At 40.0% G+C, this 24,248-nt stretch overlaps 1 protein-coding gene across 1 annotated transcript in view; it reads right to left on the bottom strand.

The window, feature by feature from the left end:
* Nucleotides 1-2,782: 2,782 nt before the first annotated feature.
* Nucleotides 2,783-24,248, bottom strand: part of igdcc4 (immunoglobulin superfamily, DCC subclass, member 4) — a gene marked incomplete at its 3' end in the record, with an annotated part of 47,437 nt that continues 25,971 nt past the window's right edge. The window contains exons 4-20 of the mRNA XM_083915588.1: nt 22,608-22,741; nt 17,994-18,128; nt 16,866-17,018; nt 16,180-16,590; nt 15,804-15,968; nt 15,455-15,592; nt 14,916-15,098; nt 14,177-14,389; nt 13,424-13,525; nt 13,087-13,273; nt 11,760-11,887; nt 9,646-9,816; nt 9,319-9,453; nt 5,265-5,367; nt 4,843-5,074; nt 4,597-4,725; nt 2,783-3,310 (exon numbers count right to left, since the gene is read on the bottom strand). Coding sequence (XP_083771714.1) covers nt 2,783-3,310; nt 4,597-4,725; nt 4,843-5,074; nt 5,265-5,367; nt 9,319-9,453; nt 9,646-9,816; nt 11,760-11,887; nt 13,087-13,273; nt 13,424-13,525; nt 14,177-14,389; nt 14,916-15,098; nt 15,455-15,592; nt 15,804-15,968; nt 16,180-16,590; nt 16,866-17,018; nt 17,994-18,128; nt 22,608-22,741 — 3,247 coding nt within the window. The remainder of the gene's footprint in view (nt 3,311-4,596; nt 4,726-4,842; nt 5,075-5,264; nt 5,368-9,318; nt 9,454-9,645; nt 9,817-11,759; nt 11,888-13,086; nt 13,274-13,423; nt 13,526-14,176; nt 14,390-14,915; nt 15,099-15,454; nt 15,593-15,803; nt 15,969-16,179; nt 16,591-16,865; nt 17,019-17,993; nt 18,129-22,607; nt 22,742-24,248) is intronic.

Raw genomic sequence — 24,248 nt, 5'->3', positions numbered from 1 at the left:
CGTCAGGTCAAAATGAACACACATGTATTCAATAGTCAATTGATGATGAAACATCACAGCATTATCTTGTAATCAGCCTGAATGAGTCATCTGAGACATTTAGAAAGATTAAAATAGCATAGCAAGTGCAATATCAATGTAATATTTTATAATTGAGAGATAAAGACTAGTGTCTGGATTATATGTGGCAGGTTACCTAATCAGGAGATTATGACTTATTATCAAATAAATACAGGTGTACGTTCAATGCTTAACCTTTACCTGAGGAAGATCCTCAGTGGTTGAAATAATTCCAGTCATATCCACATAAAATAAAAGACTTGAACGAAAGACAGTAGTGTTCTGGTGTTTATTTATTATTTCTGTAGTTACTTACTACTCAAAATATTTTTCAATTATTTTATACTCCTACTCAAGTAGTTATTTTGACGACCTAAGACTACTTTTACTACTACTTGAGCACATGTTTTTGCTAAGTAACCATACTTTTACTTGAGTGCAGTTTTTGGCTACTCTACCCACTTCTGTCTGGAAGACTAGTGGTGTAGTAACTACTCACAGGCTAGATGGTGAACTGCTAGCTAGCAAGCTAACTGTTACATAGCTGGTGCTCGCGCTAGTCATTCACAATATCTCCAGGGGTTTCTTTTCATTTTCTCTCTACCGTTCTATTTACTTTTAAAATGCTGGCAGGTTTCTACAGTTTTGTCTTGTTATGTTCTTACTGTTTTTCTTGAGTGTGAGTACTTTTTGGTTTTAAATTATACATCCTGCATTACCTAAGCTAGCTTAAAAAAAGATATTAGGTAAAAGGTATTATTTAAAATGTGTTACATAAAATATCCAACACAGACACACTCAAACAGAACCTATTGAAAAGAGAGAACACTCATGCCTGCAGGCTGCACAAGTTGTCAAATTGCAGGAGCTATTACGTCCTTTGCCCATAGTTGTCGTTTGGTTGACTTCAGGTCCAAAATGGCAATAGGATGAAACTGGCTGGACTTAGTTGGTGGTACTTCATATCACAGATATTAGGTGTCTATGTTTTCTGTAGGGATTTAACAGTAACATAATATTGAGTGACACAATCTTACACAGATCTGAGAGGAAGCTGCAATTCACTAAAGCGACAAAAAAGTATTTTGACATAGCACAAAAATGTCAGTGTCGGACGATTATTTCTGCAAATACCAAAGGCTGTTGAATCAGAAAAGTTAAGAAAAGGATCTTTAAAAGATTCTAGTCAAATAAAACTAATAAAACCACACTGGAAAACGTCCTGAAAAGAAATGAGGTAGTGTTGTTGATAAGGAGTAGGGATGCACCAGTTTAAACAAATCCTGACTCACTCAGCTTCACATATTAGTCAGAAAGCAAACTAATAGAATACTTAAAGAATATGTTGTTCTGTTTGGGTTTAATGTTCTTGTCAAAAAAAAAATATTGGCGCACATGTATTTATTTGTTCACATCAAGTTTCTTTCCTTTCTGATGAATGCAGTAATGTATCAGCCTGTGGTTAATCCAGCAATCCAGTATTGCATTGCGGAAATGTTCTCATTAAACTGGAATCAGATAAGCTCATAGAGTCAAGATGAACTCCCCCAAATTAAAAACCTGGTGTGATAAGTGTTTCACATAAGAAAATTAATATACTGAGTTTAAATGACAAATAATGGCACAGTATTACATTGGTGCATCCCCAATTGGGAGCCAAATCAGAAGAGTGGTCTACAGGTTGTTGTTGTAGCAACTTCTCTAGTTCTCCCACCAACATGATTAAACCAATACCGACATGAACATGTAAATATTTCAAAAGGATGATATCTACCATCTGAAATACAGCAAAACCGCATTTGACTTATCCCTGCTTTACAAAATCACACCACGTGGAAATATGGCATTTTGAAAAATAATACTTGTGTACCAAATCTGTATAATCCATATCAATTTACATTCTTGGTGTATTTTTTCTTTCATATTGACGTGCGTTTTGTACTTGTGTTGAATTGAATAATCTATAGAAATATACAGAGGTTATAAACGTACCTACAAGAATTAGGCACCTGAGACCTCCACACTCCAGTCAGGAAATGTGCATTTATGAGTGACCGCTTGAGTTTGTGTGAGATACCATGGAATCAACTGTACTTGAGCTTTCTGTGTATGTGTTTCAGAGTTTATGTGTGTATGTGTGTGTGTTTGTGTGTGTGGACCCTGAGACAGCGGGAGGCTGGAAAGAGACACAGGTGTTCTGCACTCTGGGTGTGCAGATATTCTTTAATTCACTCATTCCTCAGTGCCACAGTAAAGTAGCATCCACATGGCGAAGCCCAGGGAGACCCCGATCCTACCATCCATGATGATAGCCTGTCTCACTCACTCACAGAACATTCCGGGCTTTCTTATTCCTGAGTGGAAAAAAGCCATGTGCGACACAGTGGGAATAGCCTCCTTCAATCCACTTTTGTCTGCTAGGTTAAGTTAAATCTTTCTTTTCTTTCTTACTGACAGAAAAAAACCAAGAGGAAAATAAGGTTGCAAAGCCAAAGAATGCATACCCATATACAGTACTCTACCAGTAAAAATAAACTGTATACTGATACTGTATATACACACGTATGAAACAATGGATCAAAGTACCTATAAAAAATTTGCAGGGAAGAGAAAGGAATCCAATGATGTACCTCAATGATGCATAAAATAGTGATTCTTTCTGGGTACGCTAAAAAAAGAAAATCAGTCTTATGTATAAGCGTTGATGCCCTACATGCAAGAGCTACGGGCACAGATAACTGTGTGCTGCTGAGGTAGAGTGGACAAGGCCGGAGCTCACAAAGGGGGTAGGGGACAGCCCGACAGAGATGGCCTTCCCTTGTGCTGAAGAGCAGTGCCTGGAGTCCCCGTTTTCTAGATGCTCTGACCTCAGCACAGAAGGCAAAGTCTTTGGGGAGTGGAAGCCATTGGTTAGCCCCATGTCCTGCAGTGGCTGTATGTCTGCGCTCGGCCAATCTGCCGTGCCTTGTGGTTCCTCATTACGATTAGCCACCATTTTTATCAAGGGAAGACTCGTGGGGCTTTGGGCCAGTGATAGTTTTTCGAGAGGACCCCCCTCTCCTTGTGGGCTTGGCTGACTCAAATGGGAATATCTGTCCTCTGATAATGAGGGTCCCCTGGTGGTGTTGGAATCCTTCTCCCTTTCGCTGCCCTCCTCCTCTTTCTCCCTCCCTGGGTCTGACAGCTCTGAGTGAACCATGACTTCTGCCTTCACCTGGTTACTGCACACAGATGTACACAGACGATCTTCCTGCAACAAAACAATGTCACTGTTACTTCAAGTTGTTCTATTAATTAATAATAGAGCCATGGTCATACAAAAATTCAATGTTTTTTTATTAAGTGCATATACAGTGCACACAGTCTCTAATGGCTACTCAGCACACATCCTTAGAGTATGATGAACATTTTAAATAGATACCAATGGACTGTTTGCTAAACCCCTCCCCCTAAGAGTGATGGGCCAATGATAGCTTAATGGTCTGTCAAGGTTTGGATTTTACCACATGTTGAAGGTGAGTGGTATATAGTTTCCCCCTTTCAAAAAAATAGTGCAAAAGTGTGAGGGTGTTTTAACTACTCTAACTGTAAAACTGTAAGAATGTCTGACTGACTAGTGTTACTACGGGGACCAAAGAGCACATAATAAACTAAGGTCGGTCATTGTGAAGTAGTTTCCAATTCTGTGGAAGTCGTTATGCTATCAGAGTTTAGGGTATTGTTAGCAGTTCTGCTCTTTATTGCATTTAGCATTGTTTACTGAGATAGCATTACATGGGAGCGTACCTATGTTCCCTGCTTTGTACTTGACCAGGGTATATCAGACCTTTTTATTATTTTTGTTATTTATTATTATTTCAGTGCCGAATTCCCCGGCAAATAGGCTTATGTAGACCCTAACACTACCCCCTAACCCTGACCCTAACCCTGTCCCTAACTATAACCCCTGACCTTAACAAAATGCTAAATTACAGTAAATCAGCGGAGGAACATAGGGCCCAGGGAACATACTACTACTTAAGCACAAAAACATATTAGTAGCCTTCAATAGGACATTTAAGAACAATTTACAGAGTAATTGATTTAGACAAGTCTGTTTGAAACACTAAAAAGTCATCCAGAGACAGCGTTTTCAATCAGTTAATGGAGTCAACCTTAGTTCTATTAGCTAGCTACCTATACCTGATAAAATATGCCAGTGACAGTTTTAATTTCGGACAGCAGAATTGATGTTCAGCAGCCAGAAATGAGAACCTTGCTTTTGTTAGCCTCTGTGTAAGATCATGGAGATATTATATAAAAATTACTATAAATTGCAATTGGTAAATAAATACCCTGATAACCCTTATTGTACACTGCATGCAGTGCCGTGAAAGAACAGAAAGCTTGACATAGCAGGAGTAACTAAGGGCGTGGTTTAGCCAACAGTCAATTAGAAATGCTGATTGACCCAATGATGCTACAGCTAGAGTTGCTGGTCTGAAACAGGTTGATAGCTAAAATAAATTAGTCATTGCATTTAGTCCATTCATTTACCGTGCCGTTATCAGTAATTAGCATGTTGAGAGCTCCATTAATGAGTGTTGGAGAGTCTTCTGTTATGGTGTCTCTGTATCTAGTGATTCTGTTGGCCCAGTTATGACTCACAGAGCCATTCCAAGTAGCCTGCAAGACAGTGGATGCACCAATATTACAACTATTATCCCTCTATCAACATGAGAACAAATGACAAAAATATCCAAGGCCTATTTGGAGAAGCGCTCCCCCCTTGCATGTTTTGACCTTGGGTTCAGGTGCAGGGGCATCCTCCCCTTCCCCTGGATTAGCACTTGCCATCAGGCTCTGCTCCTCTGGGGCCTCTTCTAGTGGCTGAGAAGACTCTTGGCTGCCTGAGGGCATCAGTGTCTCCAGCTCATGGCTATCGCTGCACACTGGCACGTTGGAGGGTATGGGGCAGCCTCCACGCCTGTACTGAGGGGTCACAGCTGTGGAGTCCAGGCCTCGAGACACCTCCCTATTTGAATCAGAAATGAGAGGGATTTGATAGGACTTGGTCACTATAGAATAGAGAACAGAATGTTGATACAGTTGCCTGGGTTGTCTTAGCTGGCTTTTTGTTTGTAACACAGAAGTTATTCTAAGTATGTAAAAGAAGTGAAATGTGCAGGTACTGCATGAGTACTGAAACTGTAGAGTTACCGTACCTGGATTTGCCATTACGAAAGCTGAAACACATGCAGAGAAGGATGCATATCAGTCCCAGACACACACCGACTATGATGCCAGTCACTGCATGGATGTCCAGCTCTGTTCAAATATCCGAATACATGAAATAGGAAGGGGAAAAAAATAAAATAAACAACAATCAGGGCAAAACACAATCAGAGTTGACACATGGCAGAAATGTTGCCACTCCCAGAATTATACATTCCATATTAGTTTTCATATGTAATCTGTTTCCAGCAGCTATATTTGGCTCACATGTCTCCATCTTAAGAACAGTATTTGGCTCAGCTCTGATGTAAAGAGACATAAATTCCTTCATTTAAGATAAAGTTAAAGTAGTGAAAAGATACGAGCCAATACTCAACTAGGGACAGCAGACCTTCATGTATATAAATGTATGCAGGTTATCTTTGGCAGTCTGGACATAGCGAGGAGAGGAAACAGATGGCAGGAGCTCTCACACCCCAGCCGCCCCACTACCATTCACACTGCATACTAGTAATATTATTACATCTTATGTTACCAAAATAAACCTGTTACCCTGTCTTATAAAGAATTTGGGTACAACAAAAATGTATTCTCACTGCTTATTGCATCAGTGAAGTTCAATGTTCAGATATTCTAGATATACAATAATTTTTACGATACCATCTAGTGTGCACTTAAAGGCATAGTTCCGCTTTTTTGAAGTAGGGTTGTATGAAGTACTTATTGATAGTAGGCATGTTATCTACAGAAGGTGGTGGTTAGCATTCTCCAGTTTGGAGAAGCAGACAGGAGTACTGACACAAAGTTGCTATGGATGGGGGCAATGCAAAATGTATTTTAGCCAACTTAAAATAAGGCCCACCTAAAAAAAATTGTTTTCAATGTATTACTATGCATATGCGCAACTGTATTACAGTACAGATCAGCTGTTTAAGTCAGACTCTCCATGGTTTATGGAATAAACAAGTACAGGAAAATAAAAATTAGTAATTATAACAGCAACAACAAAATGAGAGAGGATACATTTATGAGCCAGAGTACACAGACATTTTTCAGGGGGAGACTGTTCAACATTCCTGGATTTTTCGTTGCCACTGTGCACAAGATTGCTGAATATATATATATATATATATATATATATATATATATATATATATATATATATATATATATATTGCAACTTTACAGAGAACAAGTCTCTTTAAAACGTAAATCAGTCACAGAGTGTGGTCTATAACTGGTTTATGATATACTCTATCTATATACTCTCTCTCTCTCTCTCTGTCTCTCTCTCTCTCTCGCTCTCTCTCTCTCTCTATATATATATATATATATTCTATATATAAATAGATAGATAGATAATTGTTGTCATGATTTGGCACTATAAATAAAATAAAATTGAAATGAACAGCAAAAAGAGAGAGAGTGGAAACTTCTGGAGAAAGGAATAGGCTGTCACACGGCAAAGGTAAAGCTGTGAAAATATTCTAAATATAGTGTGCACTTAAACTGAAATGGAAATTGACAATGACATATTTAACGGTGCTGCTTGTTGGTGACATTTTGCTGCTGCCCTTATTCACAGCAGTACATTACTTCACTAAACTGGCGGCACGCTATCTATCATCGAAAGCAGCTAATACACTGAGTGTAGTTCTATATACTGGTAAATGACTTCCTCTGTGTAAAGCCAAAATGGGTATTAAATAGTTACAAGAAAAGCTAAAATACCAAGTGATGGAATTAAAGTGTATAATGAGATTGCATGTTTAAACACAAAGTAACATAGGAGTAAAGAAAGTGCTTTTTACAGCAATTCTGCTAGGCACAGAGTAATTCAAACATCTCCCTTGGGGGTCGCTGATGAAGCAGCTCCTTTGATATCCACACTTAATACGCTCCTCATAAATGCACCAGAATAGGAGAAGCGAAATAACAGTGTCCTGCCGAGCTACACTTTCTCTGCTGGCAGGGACAAATTACCCACTTCAGAAGGAAAGTATGTGTATATGTGTGTGTGTGCATGAGTGTGGCTTGTGTCTGCTTATAAAAGCAAAAAGGGCCATAATATTTTGAAGCAATATTTTGAAGCAACTGAATATTTATAGCACTGAATTATTATTTAATCAATATCTATCTGAAGATAGATAAAGATTTTAAAAGATTTTGAAATTGCACCACATACAATTAATTGCAATTCAACAAAGGGAACCCTATGTAAATCGAACCGCATACGTTCAGATGGATGGTTAAATCTTTCAATGCAATTCAGTAGTGATTACATTTCACAATAAGGTTAAGTGGCTTCTAAGATTCAAATTATTATGAATTATAAACTTCAACTGTCTGCTTGTGAGAACATGAGAAAACTTTCTGGAAACTAAAGGATAAGAATAAGGAAAAAAAACAGTGATGGGAATTACAGTTCTTTGAAGGGACACACCATATAAATTTCATGTTAATCAGACCATGTCTGTCACATAAGCATTACTTGCTGTTGTCAGTAGGTGGTGCTGTGACTCAATATGGGTGTGTATATGTCTTAAGGTCTGGACTCATACAGAATGTGAAATTTGGGGCAGAATGGACAATGTAAAGTCATTTTACAAGAGTTTACCGGTCATAGCGAAACATACAATTTGCCCACCTCGCCACGGCAACACTATTCCAGTAAAACACAAAAAAGCATTTACAATTTGGCATTGTGAAGGTCTTGTGATTCTGCTGAAAATATTTGAGATGGATCTGTTTACTTCTCTAGAAGAAGTTATGAAAAACACCATACTTGACTAAAATGGCGGGTAGTCATATGAATTATGACATCATCGTTCAAAGTATTGACTTTTCCTTCACAATTTAGCATCACATTATACCAAGAAAATATGAAATGATTCCGATAATCTCTGCGTTAGACCGTATGTGCTAAGCCCATAATTGGTTTGAAAATGCGTTCACAGTTTCGTGCATTGTTGTGCATCCTAAAGGCTTCAAACATGTGTTCATAAAATGAAAATTAATGCACAAAATCCAAGATGGCCAACTTTCTGTTAGGCAAGAAAAAATAAAAAAAATGTCAACAAGCTCAAGCTGACATTCATGATCTCACAAAATTTTGTGAACATCAAAATAACTTTTTCCCATGCACATGGCATGCGTTCCAAACTCAAAAATGTGCTCTTTAAGATGAGAGCAATGATCCCATCAAATTTCATGACTATCAAAAGAAATTCATCCCAACCATGGTGTGCGTTTGGGGGTGATATGGAGCCCGCTGGCCACACACAACCCCAATGACTTTTGAACTTTGCAATTTTCGCCACTTCTGACCTGTGTGCCAATTTCTGTGAGCCTATGTGCCTCCTAAGCCCCTCATGCTCATGCTCGGGCACTTAATATGTGACATTTTTTCTCCAGTTTCCTGCTAGTCAATCTATCTCAGCCCTCAACCACAGAAACACCTCTCCCCCTAATAAAGTGACTCCCGGCGCTGATTTGACTCACTTGCCACTTGCAAATTATCCTATTAGCTAGTGTCATGAAGCAAGCAATGCCAGATCTGTGCAGCGTAACTAAGTTACAGCTAGCTGTCTAACGTTAGCTTGTTTGCTAGCCATATTTTATATTTGTATGTGTTTATACTGTTCTTATTTTCCTATATGTTTCTACAATTTATTGTTTCCTATTAATGCTCCTTCTATGTTTACATCCACCTTGCTGCAGTAATAAGGAAATTTCCCCTTTGTGGGACTAATGAAGGAATATCTTATCTTAACTTATCTTATCTAATTTTATCTTACTCGCCCAAAGCTATGGGGTGTGAGAACATGCGGGTGTGGGCAACAGGATGAATCCTAAAACCCGCGTGAAAAAAGAGAATGCAATCTCCTCACTCCTGTTGTCAATTTCCATTCACAAATTACTCTTTGCTGAACTACTACTACTACTACTACTGCAACCCTGATGACTGCTACCATTGCTCTTCAAAATACTTTTACTTATTTTCTTATTATTTATGTCACCTATATATCTGTATTTGACACGTACCGTATTTCTGAAGGGGTGTGTGAACATCCTTTACAGGTGAAAAAGGCCCTGGCCCCACCTCAGTAGATGCTCCTAGCTTAAAAAAGTAGCGGGTGCCACTGGACAAACCCTGGACCTCCACACTGGTAATGCTCCCTGAAAAGGAGAGAGACCGACAAAGACCATGCCAAGGCCTATCATAAATCACACAGTTTTACTCAGGCATGGGATTGTATTTAATATTAAACAAGTTTATAACATTGTTAGTTTTGCACAAACTGAATTAAAAAGTGATTGACTGTTTTCAATGCAGTGAAAAGGGGTCATGTCATGCCAGTCAACACCCACCATCCTGTGAGAGATTTTCCCACAAGTGATCAGGCTGGCTGAGGTTGCCACTGAACAAGATCCTATAGCTGATGATGATCCCATTAGGCTCCAGTGGAGGGCGCCAGCTCGCCAGCACAGAGGAGGAGTCCAGAGCACTCAGCTGCAGCTCCTCAGGAGGCGTGGAGGGCCCTGAAGAAGAGAGGAGGACTGGGTCAGCAATTAGAGCCCAGAAATGAGACCTCACAGCTGCAGAATATATATTGTCTTGGTGGGGGATTTGACATGTGTGACAACCATGAAACATTTTTGTCCTTTGTGTCCCTGCCACCTGGGTACAACAGAGAGCAGGCAAGCAGGGCAATGGGGGAATGGGCTGGGGCTCAGGTGATGATACGTGGCAGTGGAGAGCATAATGGGGTGACTGGTGGTAATAATGTCATTAAAAACAGCCCATTCTAGAGTCTACATTCTGACTTGGCTTACAGACAGATCTGTTGGCCTTCATGAGAGCCACTACTACACCTGGGCCTTTCATTACAACCAGTTATCAGCCATCAATGCCAACCACTAATGCCCATGTTCACTGGCTTCAGGCCAGCCAACCCATTGATCCACACGAGTGAGCACAGACTCACTTGAATGTAAAGGCGCACATACTGTATATTACAGTAGCTGCAGGCTTCAGTAAGCAAAAACGCCTTTAGTAGCTGATCACCAGGCTTAAAACAAGTGCAAGTGTGGCTAATCAGAGAAAAGCTCTTAAAGCACAAATTTACACTTCAAGATTAAGATAAAATTATTGAAAGGGACATAAAGTCATGTATTTTAACAAAAACAATGATATATATCGTGTGACATAATTCAAGACCAAGTCTTAACTTGCAGTATACTGTGTAACATGCCTCTGATAAATGTCATGAATACTCCATGGCAGCCCTCCTCTTCCCTCCTGTTTTAGTGTTTATTTTCCCCTGTGTGTTATCCTGCATGTGTCTCCCCTGTTCCCTGTCTGTGTGTTGCTGTGAGCTGGTGGGCATTTCCCACAGGCTGCAGCATGTAAAACTCATTTCCACTAATCATCTTCCCTCTAGTATAAGAAGACCGGCCTAAGAGTAACTCGTGGCCAGATAGTTTCTTCAGCAAGAGTTAACTGTGATCCTGGCTCCCTTGTGTTTATTGTCTTCCCTGTGTCTCTGGCTTGTGTTGCTAACCCTGTCCTGTGTCCTTTTGCTGCAGTTACCTTCGCTATTTGCAAACCCAATTCCTGCCTCCTGTCTACCTGCCTGCCCACCTGCTTGTTTCCTGTCTTCTCTGTTATTGGATCGAGAATTGTTTGTTTCCCTGGAGGATGCCATTACCACGTGGAGGGACTCCGCACCTGGATTTGGTTTTCCTCATCACTGGGCACACTGAGGAGAGCTCACCACCACTCACCACGGGACACACCATCCCTTCCCCCACCCCTGTACATTTTGCACTGTGTATTGTATTGTTGCACATTAAATCACTTAATTTGACTCTGTTGTGTCTAGCATTTGGGTCCTGTGTTTCCTTGTATCATTCATAACAATACATGTATTTTATACTAATTTAAAAGACTTAAGTCCTTTTAAATTCATCCTCTTACTTTTTTAGTTGACCTTTTTCAAACAGAAAATGCTCACTGACCCGGAATCATTCTCCTCCTTTTACGCACACATACTGTATACCACTAGTACGGTAGCTGCCCAGGAGAACAGTGTAGTTCCCCTTGAGCCGGTGTTGTGCGAACAAGGGGTGTTGCCTTTCATCACCATTAAATGAGTGAAAAAAAGACTTGAAGTGCACACTTGAGTGGGTTTACCTACTAAATTCTTAACCAAGTAAATGCAAAAAAAGTATTTTCCCCTGTCATTCTGTAGCTCTGAATGCCTGCACCTATTAATAATAACATTATTTATATAGCAACCTTTAAAAACAAAGTTACAAAGTGTTTACAAAGATTAAAAGTAAATAAAATAAATGTAAAATCAATTATAATTCTTTCAATACAAAACATTCAAAGGCCACAACTTGCTACATGAACATCCTCATGGACTTTGATCGTTGGACCTTTAAAAACCAAACAGAATACAAACTCAGCAGAGACTCACGGTCAGACAGGGTAGACTCCTCCACTGTGCCGCTGAAAGGTCCCACCACGTCCACTCCATTAGATTGCACTGCCAGCTCATAGCGAGTGAAGGGCCTCAAAGCCCCGAGCAGTATCTCCTGAGCAGAGCTGCAACACACAAACACAGAACAGTCCTGAGTGTGTTGTGTATGTGGCCGCTATTGGCTAGTACAATGTAAACCGAATGTGACAGAAAGTCATCCCGCCAATCCTGTCAAAAAAATATATATATTTATATATATAAATATATTTCTTTATGGAAAAGCAATACTTTCATTTTGTACCCCTCAAAATGCCCAGTGGGTGTATTATTGTTATTATTATTTTTTTACATATAGCTTTTAATAAAGATTCTACATATTCAACCTTTAATGTAGGACATAAAACTAGTTGCTATGATAGGCAGAAGCAAAGGTGCTCTTAAAGAAATACTTCTCCCATTTGCATTAGGCTTTGTATCATAAGAAACCTGTTAATATTTTTGAATGGTCGTGCATCATTCATGCATTTCCCCCTGAGACGGGAGAGAGACGATTTTGACGGCATTTAAAGCAGGAAGTGTTAGAGGTAGATACGGCTCTCTTCCGTCTCAGGGGGAAATGCGGACCAGTCCCAGCCTGGTCAGATGCGTACATCTACTGATGAAGCCTCTTGGATGAGAGGTGAAACGTCTTCCTAGACAAATAGCCAGGTCCAGTTGCTTCTGACTGAAATTGCTTTGAGGATCCTTCTGGTTCTTCCAGCAGAAAAGGAACTTTTATTTAGTGAAGCAATTTGATGCTTTATGATTTGAAGCGGAGGACATTCTCCTGGTAAATGAGCTTCATTAGCATCAACTCTCTGAAGTCTCAGCGCTGATCTTTGTGAACTGTTTTTGCAAAAAGGGTCATTTGAAAAGAAAGCAAACAATTTTGCAGCAAATGTGAGCAAATTAATAATCGAAAAATGTGCAAATAGCAAAGAAGCACTGAGACACCATTTGCTTGGCAGTGCAGTTAGGGGATGGGCTTAGTGGCTGCAAAAGCCACACAAGCCTTATTTTAAATTTGCCCCAAAGTGCCTGAGGAATTCTTCTTATTGGAGACCAATTTTTATAAATCATATCATGTTACTTCTAAAGGTGATTAGTTCATTACAGTTCCGACTTCTATCATTACTGAAGATGTGTTCCTCGGCTTAAAGTTTGAGATGTGCTACATTTGCAGGAAGCAGTATTGTTCAAATGTTGACCATGAACAATGGCGATATGTTTTGAGATATCCAGGGCCATTATCTCTTAAACATTACAGACAATGATGGTGTCTCACCTGGTGTAATAGGAGACCAAAGAGGCATTGGTGGTTCCTGCTGGACTGCAGCGGACTGTGTAGTTGATGATGCGTACGTTGCTGAACCGTGGTTTCTCCCAGCGCAGCCAGATGGAGGTGGAGCTGTTGGCCATGGCTTGGATGCTGCTTGGGGGCAATGGAGGAGGGCGCACGGGCGGGGATGATGCTTGAAAACACACATGCACGTTATTTGCCTTGATATAATTTCAGTCATTATTTATTATCCTATAAAAGTGATGAAGGGTATCTTTTTTTACCAGACGGTTAATGCATTCATTTATGTATATATGCACACATGCAGTAAGATAAATCCTACTTCTGCCATGGACCTTGTCTGTCCTTCCCTTCCACACAGCAGCTGCTCCATCTATCTGCTTGTTGAATGCCCAAACTCTCACCTCATACTGCCGGTCAGGGACTGACACACATACATACACATACAGCAGGATACATACATACACATAGAGAGAGAAATAGAGGACAACAATGAGAAAACATGTTTTTTCCAGATGTACATGCCATATGCTTATGTTACAAGTAAACATAGACAGCATCTAACACAGAATAGTACTGACTATATATATATACATATATATATATATCTATATATATATATATACACACACACACACAAACACACACATATATATATATATATATATATATATATATATATACTACTGTTTTCAATATATACATACTGTATATATTTAATGTAAGACAAATCGTAATAGCTCAGTCTTTAAATGAAAGGCTGAACTATGGATTACTGTGTCCGTCTCTTATTTATTTTTCAAAAATAAGTAATAATAAAATCAGTCTTTGAATGAAATATAACACTGTGTCTCGAAGGAACCGCAACAACACAGTTGCTTGGAATAAATGAGCCTGTTTAAAAGCTATGTATACTAAGTGTCTAAAAATAGCAGACTTATTTTTCATCTAACATTCTAACAAAGTGGGCATCATTTAATTTAATATTTAGTTAGAAAAAATAACAGTGAAAATATGGAAGCAGAATACACTAAAAAGAAAGTTACACATAGAAAGGCCTCTGACAACAGCTTACCCAGCCCAGTGAGGAGATGATACCTGGCCTTCTTACGGAGCCTGATGGTGTGGGTTTGTGTTGTCCTTTGTCCATTGGCTGATTCGTCAGCGTCCACCTCTCGACAGGACAGCTTGTAACCAGAGACCAGTGTGTGATTTGGTGAGGGATGCCATGTTACATTGAGTGTGTTCACTCTGGCTCTGACTTTCAGCTCAGTGGGGGCAAAGATCACTGGAAAAAATGACATGACTAAGAATTCCACATGATAACATTTTCACTAATCACCAGACTTTCACTCGAGCTACATTTCGACCTGTTGCTTGTAGAAAGACTGGGAAGGTAAGGAAAACAAGCACTTGACTTCACCAATATAAGTTTATATAAGTTTATTAAGTTATTATAAGTTTATTCTCTTGATAATGAAATAGAAATACAATTAAGCTTGGCTTCTCTGTTACTATGATGCACAATATTTTATTTTTCACTTTACATTATAATTGTCTGTTAGCCTACATGTTATATCTTAGCAGAAAGTTATCATTTCATAACCATAAGTGTGTCACAGTTTAACAGTGAGATATTAATGTTCGCTGTCACAGTTTAACAGTGAGATATTAATGTTCGCTGTATGTATTATAGCTCCCTGGATTCAATGCCATTCCAAAAATGAAACTGCAACACCAGTGTGAACCCTACATAAAAGAAAACACCACAACAGAATCAATTCTAAGAGAGTCAGGTCTGGATTCTTCCTTACCCATGCTGTGGTCACTGTGGTTGTAGTGGGCTAATGTTTGGTGTTGGGACCACTCAGAGGGATCCCCAAAGCCAATGCCTGTCCCAGCTGCTATCCTCAGTCGGTAGGCGTGGTTGGGCTGTAGCTCTCTTAGTGTGAATTGGGTCTCATTACCCCCCACTTCCACTGAGAACACAGTGTCCACTGTGGGAACACATAACACACATACTCTCATATGTATCTACTCTAATCTATCTAAGAGATTATCTAAGGTGTTCTTAAGGTGGGTATACAGAATAATATTAAAAATAACGATAATTAAGTATTATTAATAGTAAGTAATTGTCTAAATATTCTTGTGTCTATAATACATAGTTCTGAGCCTCTGAATTCTTAAGCTGAACTTAAATATTATCAGAAACAGAACAGAAACATACTAAATTAGTAAAGTAGGCTGTCAATACTTTCTATGAATAAGTCGTGAAGAAACCAAAAATGGTGTGTAAATGATTTTTTACTTGCAGTTAAGGTCAACTTCTTGTCCAGCAAGTATTACTCACCCTGATCCAAAGTGCTGTACTCAATGCGGTAGCGGGTAACCGCTCCTCGGCTGTGCTGTGAGGACAATGGATGCCACATCAGCCTAATGTCTGTGGGAGAGGTGCTGGCGATCGACAGCTGAGGCGGTGCACTTGGCACTGCAGGAGAGAAGAAAAGGACATTCTGAACTGTTCAATGATGCATATTCAAGGCATATCCAATAGTTCTGCAGTATTTGTATAAAACCGAGCACCAAATCACTGTTTTTGCATGCTACGATTTCTGCTCTGTGAGTCTGTAAAGCATCAAGGCTATCCTTATTTTACCAGAGTGGCCTTATTTTACCTGTGAAGTAGAGCGATTACTCACCGTCCTCCAGCATCTCTACCGTAACAGGCAGGGATGGGCGGCTGGCACCCATGGGAGAGTAAGCCACTACAAAGAATGTGTAGGCAGTGTGGGGGAGAAGCTCCTTAACGTGATACTCTGTGGTGTCGTTGTTCATCGCAAACTGGTACTCCACATTATCTGAGCCTGAATAGGAAGAAAATTCAAATACCCTGTTTAAGGAAATGTGGACTTGCTTACTGTAAATCTACACACACACACACACACACACACACACACACACACACTCTCACACACACACACACACACACACACACACACACACACACACACACACACACACACACACACACACAAGAAAAAAGAAACACACACACATACATCAATAGAGACACACCTGCGGCCCGTTGGCAGTGCAAGGAGTAGCCGATGATTTGGTCCGAGTTGTACTCTGGTCTCTCCCAGATAAGCAGGGCAGTTGTGCTGGAATAGGGTGTGGCAGACAAGCGACGAGGAGGGCTGGGAAGACCTTCCCTCACGATGACCGTCAGCTTGGCAGTGGCACAGGCTTTGCCCAGACCATTGTCTGCTATGCACTGGTAGTAACCCTCATCCTCCAGGGCCAGCTGGTTGATGAGCAGGACTCCGGGGCTTTGGGTCTTCACCCGTCTGAATGACTTGATGGGTCGACCGTCCTTGAGCCAGTGCAACACTGGAGGAGGCTCCCCAGAGCTATTGCACACAAACCTGGCTGTGTTTCCCCTGGAGAGGGACACTGTTTCTGGGGGCTGGAGAATCACTGGAGGGGCTGTTGGAAGCAGGAACCAAAGGTCTGACTTATTTGGGACACGAATAATTATATGCATTAACACATTATATTATTTTTTGTATTTCACATTGAAGTTAGGCGGCTTACTTGATAGAAAGAAATTACCTTTAAAAACAGTTAAATAATTCTACTTTTTCTATTTTGTTTCCATCAGGCCTTCAATTACTTGGTGATTTACAGGGAATGGAGTAAAAGAGACTCGTCTCAGTAGTGTCTAATCTGTCATTATAAACGGTACAAAACATGGCTCCTACCAGCCACATGCAGCTCAGCAGCAGCAATGACAAATTCTCTGGTCTTGGGCTTGTTGGCTCGGCAGACATAGACGCCTGCATGGTGACGTCTTGTGTCCCTAATAACCAGGTTTGTTGCGAGGACGACCACATCAGTGGAAATGGCCTTTCCATCTTCACAAAAAGAGCGAAAAAGAACAACAGGATCAGCATTTTCACATCATACAGATGAAATCAAAAGAGACTGGCCTTGGGAAAAGGCTTTCAGTTGCCTGAGAAACAGCACAAAAGAGAGAGGCGACACTTTGAGCAGCAGACGGTTTGTTCTGTAATCCCATAATCTGACCAACAGGTGGCTCTGTGACTTTTATTTCTGGGTTCACTGACGTGTCTGCATTGGCACACTCCTAGGCTGTGTGTTAAATCCTTCAATATTTACTATGTACAGTAGATCACTATTTTGTTTTCCCGCAATTTCGTTCTGTTTTTGGATGCTTATAGAGAACGATCATGAATTATACAATGCCACATAAAAAAGTAGTGACTATCACCAGCTACCACTTTGCACTGTTCATGACCTGAATAGTCTAATGCACTATTACAATGTATAGTCTTCAACAGAATTCCCTTTACAGTGAAATATAACTGAGGGAGAATATCGGATTGGGTGTAGCTGTAACAAAATATCTGCAGCCAGCCACAGCACGACAGAAAGTGTCCTGAGATAACTTTTGTTATGATTTGGCACTATAAATAAAATTGAATTGAATTGAATTGAATTGAATAGAAAGTTTCACATGACATCATTACCCCTAAGACTACAAGTGTGTGTGTGTGTGTGTAAGCGTCAAAGGTGCAGAGGTGTGCATTAATTAACGTGACAAATCATCTTGTAAAACAAGGCTCAATGCACAATAAATCAACAGAGGACTTGCTGAGAGGATACAGCTATCATCAATAACTTTACAGCCACAGGTATGCAAATCTGATCCTGACGTGTTGATGTTTGTTCTTTGTGCGTCAGAGACAGATAGTTAGAGTGCAAGACACTTACACATAATGGTGCGACAAATGCACTAACAAAAGAAAAACAAACAGGATGAGAACCACGGAGTGAAAAGAGCCAGTAAGAGCATTTGTGAGCGTTACCTTGTCTGCTCCAGGACACCAGTGGCTTTGGCTGACCTTGTGCCATACACTCCATCACAGCAGGACGGCCGAGCACAACTGTTGCATTCTGAGGCGGTACAACAATCGCAACTCGGCTCAGGGCTTCAGTAGAGCCTAAAACAAAAAGAAAGCAAGTATACTTTTGTATTTTGGATGTTGAGAGTGAGGTTGTTCTCCCAGCACCACAATGTCGGGTTGTTGACATCTCTCCTGTAGGCCATTCCATTGGCATCAGCGATGAGGCTGCTCACTTTATTTTTGTCAGCAAACTAGACTACCAAGTTGTAGCTGTGCTATTGATGACTAGGTTAAGAAAAATAAGATCAACAAAGGAAGGTGATCAACCTTTCAATATTGGTTCACAATTTTCACCCCCCTCATGTTGTGAAGAAACTTCTTTACACATACTTGAAGTTGAAGTTACATGTCATGCTTTGGTCCGTTAACCTAACCTAACTCGTCAGATGGTGTGCTACACAGAACATAAACCCGTGATCTCGCTCGTTCTCATGTTATCGTGAGAATTCAGGTGCTGTGCAAAGTAAGTAGTCCATTACAACGCAGGGGCATTCCATGCCCTGTGAGTGGCAGTACTGTTTGCTGTTAACAAGTAGTCGAGAAATACGTTTCCTCTTTTAAGCAATGTACAAACGAGACACAGACCTACATTTTAGCTGCTAAAATGCCTAAAAGGAGCAAACACTGATTTGAACACATTGCTGATTGAGCAGCCAAGGAAACAACTGACTTTACGACTTACTAAAGGAAAGCCTTGAAAGCTTTTGAGGATGGCTTTGGAAGAGTTTTCAGTGACTCGGTGAGTATTCCTATGAGAGAGCTACTTTCTACAAAGCAAGTCACATCATTAAAACTACCGTAGGATCTGACTTGAACGGGAAATCTTGATGAGAGGTAGTGAGTTGAGAGGATTTGCTGGTAAACAGGATTGAAGCCCTTATAGCACATTTTATTTACAGGTAGCGGTAAACATCTGACACTGGCAGAGAAAGGATATTATTTAAAGCACATAGGGGTTCTTGACATGAGAACGAGATGGACAAAAAGAAAACACAAAATAAATTATCTTTCTATGGGAGAAAGGGATACCATTAGCTCAGTTGATATGGAACTGAGGCACATCTTTGCTTTTCAGTGGCTAATAGTGCTATTCAAAGCATATTGTTTATGGGTTGAAGGTACCAGACAATAATTTCTTGAGTGTATATCAGTCCCCAAGGTACTGCTAGTATGCAATTCTGCTCAGCCCAGGCAGTCTCAGCAGCACATAATGCTAATGACCTCCAGAGAGAAGCCTGGCATTCTGTAAACACATTATAAATTAATCATTGAGATTACATACAACAATCTTTGTTTATGTATGAGACTTTAAGTGGGTCAGACTGCCTTAGTGAGGACTGCACTGCAGGGTACGCCTTCATATGGGTCATATGTGGATATGATGGGTGAAAGTGCAGCATAAAGCAAATGTACTTAACTAAGTGTAAATTACACCATAAATGGAAGACACTAAAACTGGAGGTTTAACACTTTATTTCCACATAGCTGTGTATTTTCAAGTCAACTGAAAGTCCATTTATTTCTATGGGAACCTCTGTGATTTCTGATGTGTTTGAGAAACTCCTAACAAAAGATTAATAAAAAAGTTTTCATATCGGAAAACATATGCGCTATGTCTGTTTTACAGTATGCAATTTTATCAGCCGATCAAACTTTCTCCTTTATCTTTTGTATATCTTGGACTCAAATGACGGTAGAAGCATGAGAAAAGTTAGGAAAACTGAGAATTTGAGAGGTGGTTGTAAAGATGGTGTAAAAACTAGAACTCCAACTACTTTTCCTGACTCACTTCCTTTGGCCTCATCTCCCTCCCTCTTTCTTTTTTGTCTTTCTTTTAAAGGACATAAAGGCTGTGACACAAAAGGCACACAATGGTTCCCACAGAGCAGCCAATTACAGTTGAATGATCTCTCGCTACAGAGGCAGATAATTCAACATAGCTTTAATGAGGGCTGCCTAATGGTGAAATCACACCTCACAATACTATTCAGTGATTCACTGTACCATGTAATCCACTAATGCAAGACAAGTCCTTGTAGTCGCCCTGGGTTTTTGATCAAAGAGAGAAAGATGTATACTGATGTCAAAATACTCAAATAGAGTAGATAAAGTATACTCAAATATATACCTTTTATCTGTAAAGACCATTACTCATTTATTGTCATTGAATTCCCATCCTTGAGTTTCATTGATTGGAGCATAATTACACTGCAATAAAGCATTGGTCCTTTGTTTGTTGTCATGTTATTCTATATTGATGATATTTTGAGGGTTGGATTTCTTCTTGCCTGTGATGTCAATAGTTTTGATCCTAGTGAATTGCAGAAAATAAAGCCTGTGTACAGCCAGCCTTCTTAGACATATGCTGTGGTTTGTACAAAATGATCAGTGATGCAGTTTAAGATGAACACTATTAAGAGACAAATAAGTAATTCCTATAGAAGTACATATAGAAATGTTCCCCCACAGCATTTACTTAAATGCATGTTATATGTGTAATACTGATAATATTTAGTCACTGCCAGGGAGTTATGAGAGATAGAACCCAATGCCAGTATAAAGCACTGTCACCACTATTTTCTTGATATCTGTATGTGTTGCAGCAAATGGAGTCTGAAGGTCGGGTCTGGTAAATGCACAACACAAAACAGCAGCAGCTTATTGACAATATAAATGCTATAAATGAGAAATGAGAGGGAAATGTGTTGAAATGACATTGCATAAAAGATGGAAAAAAATTAAAATTCAGACGCCAGTAGTCAGAGTTGAGAAAAGTCTCAACTCATTGTTTTATTTTAATTAAGGGAACAATTATCATGGTGGCCACAGGTCTCAGACATCTTTTCAGACAAGGCATTTGGATCTGAACCTTTTCCAAATTGTTTTCAACTAATTGAGTTGAAAATGTCTAACTCTGAGCTGAAGATCACCTCACGTCAAAAAATGCCCAACTTAGTGAAAACAATGAGAAAGGTAATGTTTTTGAATGTAAAGAGTTAAATATTCAAATGTTCTATTCTCTCTGTGTGGCTCCATTAATGCATTATTATTATTTTATTATGTATAATATATTTCATCACATTACAACCATTCTATGCCCCTGTTTCTGGTTATATTACTACATAAGGGAATGAATAGAGATTGGTCTAGATGCTGTATATTCCCCATTCACAAGATAGCATTTATTTGTGCAAGATCAGCTATTCTATTCCTACAACTGCAGTCCTGGAATATGCAGAGGCATCACTCACAAATGTAATAGCAACTAGAACAGGGACTCTATGTATTCTATTATAATCAAATCCATTAAACAAATGAGTTTGCTTTACTTCATTATAATGTTTGATCTTCATTAGAAGAAGAAAGAATGATATACCGTAATTTCCGGACTATAAGCCGCTACTTTTTTCCCTCGTTCTGGTCCCTGCGGCTTATGCAACGGTGCAGCTTTTCTACGGCTTACGGTAACCAGGGGCGCGCACTACCGAGGATGCGCGAGACCGAGGCAGACATCTGGAGCCAGGTAACGAGAGCAAAACAAAGAGTAGGAGAGCTTCAGCGACAGTTTGCGCGAAGGAAGTGTTCATGCAAACACCCTCAACATGGAAAACAAACGGAGAAGTGCATATGATGCTGCTTTTAAGTTAAAGGCAATCAATCTGGCTGTCAAAGAAGGAAATAGAGCTGCTGCACGTACCTGGTTGGTTATTTTGATAACGTTAACGGCCGCAGGACTGCACTTTTACTGCCGTGTTACAGGCGAGCACTTTGTATTACTTTGCACCGTTGTATTATTTGTACTCTGCACGAATGCTGTTCGCCATGTCAAAGATGTGAAAGTTTGATTGAATGGTTGAAAGATTTATTGTTAATAAATGGGACGCTTTGCGTTCCCAAACAGTCATCTCTGTCCCAGCAATCCCCTCCATGGTAGCAGGAACCCCTATATACTACGGTAATTACACATCAAAACGCCTGCGGTTTATAGTCGGGTGCGGCTTATATATGGAGCAATCTGTATTTTCCCCTAAATTTAGCTGGTGCGGCTTATAGTCAGGTGCGCTTTATAGTCCGGAAATTATGGTATGTGTAGAGTTTGACATTGAGGCTGTTTTCACATTCATCTGCTATAAAAGGCAAAGTTTCTTTGTGCTCACCTTAAATCTGAGTTTAAGGCCTGTATGTACAGGTTGTGATTTTGTGACGTCACAAGAACTTTGTAAGACAATCATGGCTTAAAACTCAAATTACACAAGTGTGATGTGGAAACTTGAATGAGAAACAAACGATTATTAAAAACTGAGTATTTCATATGTCTTAGATTAGTCATCAAATTATCAAAAACACACTACACAATACAAAACACTGGGTGACAGACGATACACAGTGAGAGAGTGCCATTTGGTTAGCATCTTGTCCTTAAACTCACATTCCATTTTTTGAGGTTGGTATGGTAGCTCCCAGCAGGGCCTTTCTGCCTATTCAAACACTATAAAGCACTGCAACAGATCTCACCTTTGGTGACAGTGAGTCTGGCTTCATGACTGATGTCCTTCCTGGCAGAGTTGGACACAACACAGCGGTAGGCACCCTCATCCTCCTTGGTCACCTCCAGAATCTGGAGCACCCCGTTAGGAAGGGAAATGAACCTGTTGTAAACAGGGCAAAACAGAGGAGAGGTGGCAGAGGGAGAAGAAGTAAGGTGATGAATGACAGAGAGAGAAAGACAACTGAATAAATGGCTTAGTGCCCTGCAGCATGAAACATCCAGCTGATAAACTCTGCAGGGATACTGCTGAGTCCTCACAGGACTCCATCCTTCTTTATTCAGGAGAGAGACTATTGTGTGCAACCACTACAAGGGAGGGCTGGAATTACAAGTCATGCAACTCACAGGGATATAAAGATGAAAGTTGTTTTCAGGACAAATGCAAGCTCTCAAACTTCATAGAAGCACAGCCTATCCCCAAAAACAGTATTTAAAAAGAATAATTTGATTGTAATTGTGTATATCATCTTTTTTGGTACGATATCTATTTGTGCTATTGACATTTGCTATGTTCTACTTCGATCCTACAGGTCTCAACTTCTCCTTCTCAAATAGAGGCCGTGTTCCAGACATACTTTTCCAGGCCCCCAAGGCCCTGGCACAACTCTTATCGTCTTTATCACAGCCTATTTATCCCACCAAAATGTGATCAGTGGTTGCCTCTTTTATGTAAGAACTGGGAAGGCAGTGTAGGTGAAAAAAAGAAAGAGAGAGGCAGTGGATGGTTAAAACTCAGAATAAGAAAAGATAGCGATAAAGAGAGGAGGATGGGGAGCTATGAATAAAGAGAAAATGGTGATAGTAACATAAAAAGAGATGGGAAGGGGATAATAGCAAAGAGCAAGAGCAAGAGATGGCAGATGGGGCAATAGATAGTAAAAGACACATTAGAGCAAGAGAGAACAGAGTGAGAAAAAGCCAGTGATGTATCAGCCATCCCATGGCTCATCTTTGTGAGAGGCCATTAACAGAGCCTGAGGTCGGAGAGCCACATCTCACCAATAAGACCGAATAAGCAGTGAGCTGTTTGCAGGTCATGCAGGGCTACAGCAGCCATTAGCACTTAGTCCTGTCCAATAAGGCTGGAAACAAATTCTAAGGCACCGGAGCTAGTGGAGTCGCACTGAAATGTCAATATTGTTAAGTGGCCCCGTAATAAGACTATTTGTGAAAAAGAACTGATAGATGTGTCAAGAATGTGGCAGCAGACGTACATATTGAAAATATTTTTTTCTTTATCTGTAAGATAAAGAGTAGCTTATCACAACCTTAATGTGAATCTTCAGTGTTCTTCTGCTCTGGATTATCAAACCTTGTCAGTCTGTGTGTGTGTGTGTGTGTGTGTTTGTGTGTCATCATGCCGAAATGTGGTCCCCGAGACACATGACACCTGACTATTGCAGTTTTGAGTATTTTGCCAGGTGTTATCTTTCTGTCTGTCTGTCCATCTGTCATCCGCATACGATGAAGTAATGAAATCTTACAGATCAGGCTGTCCTCATCCACTGTTTGTACATATGACTAGGAAAAGAAATGCACTGTAATTCATGTGTAATTGACGCATTTATTACTGTTGAAATTGCGTCCTGAGCATAGAAGGAAACACG

The sequence above is a fragment of the Echiichthys vipera genome, assembly GCF_963691815.1.
Source record: "Echiichthys vipera genome assembly, chromosome: 1".
Lineage (NCBI taxonomy): Eukaryota > Metazoa > Chordata > Actinopteri > Perciformes > Trachinidae > Echiichthys > Echiichthys vipera.
Note: the sequence above shows the minus strand (reverse complement) of the source record. Positions and strands in the feature narration are given on the sequence as shown.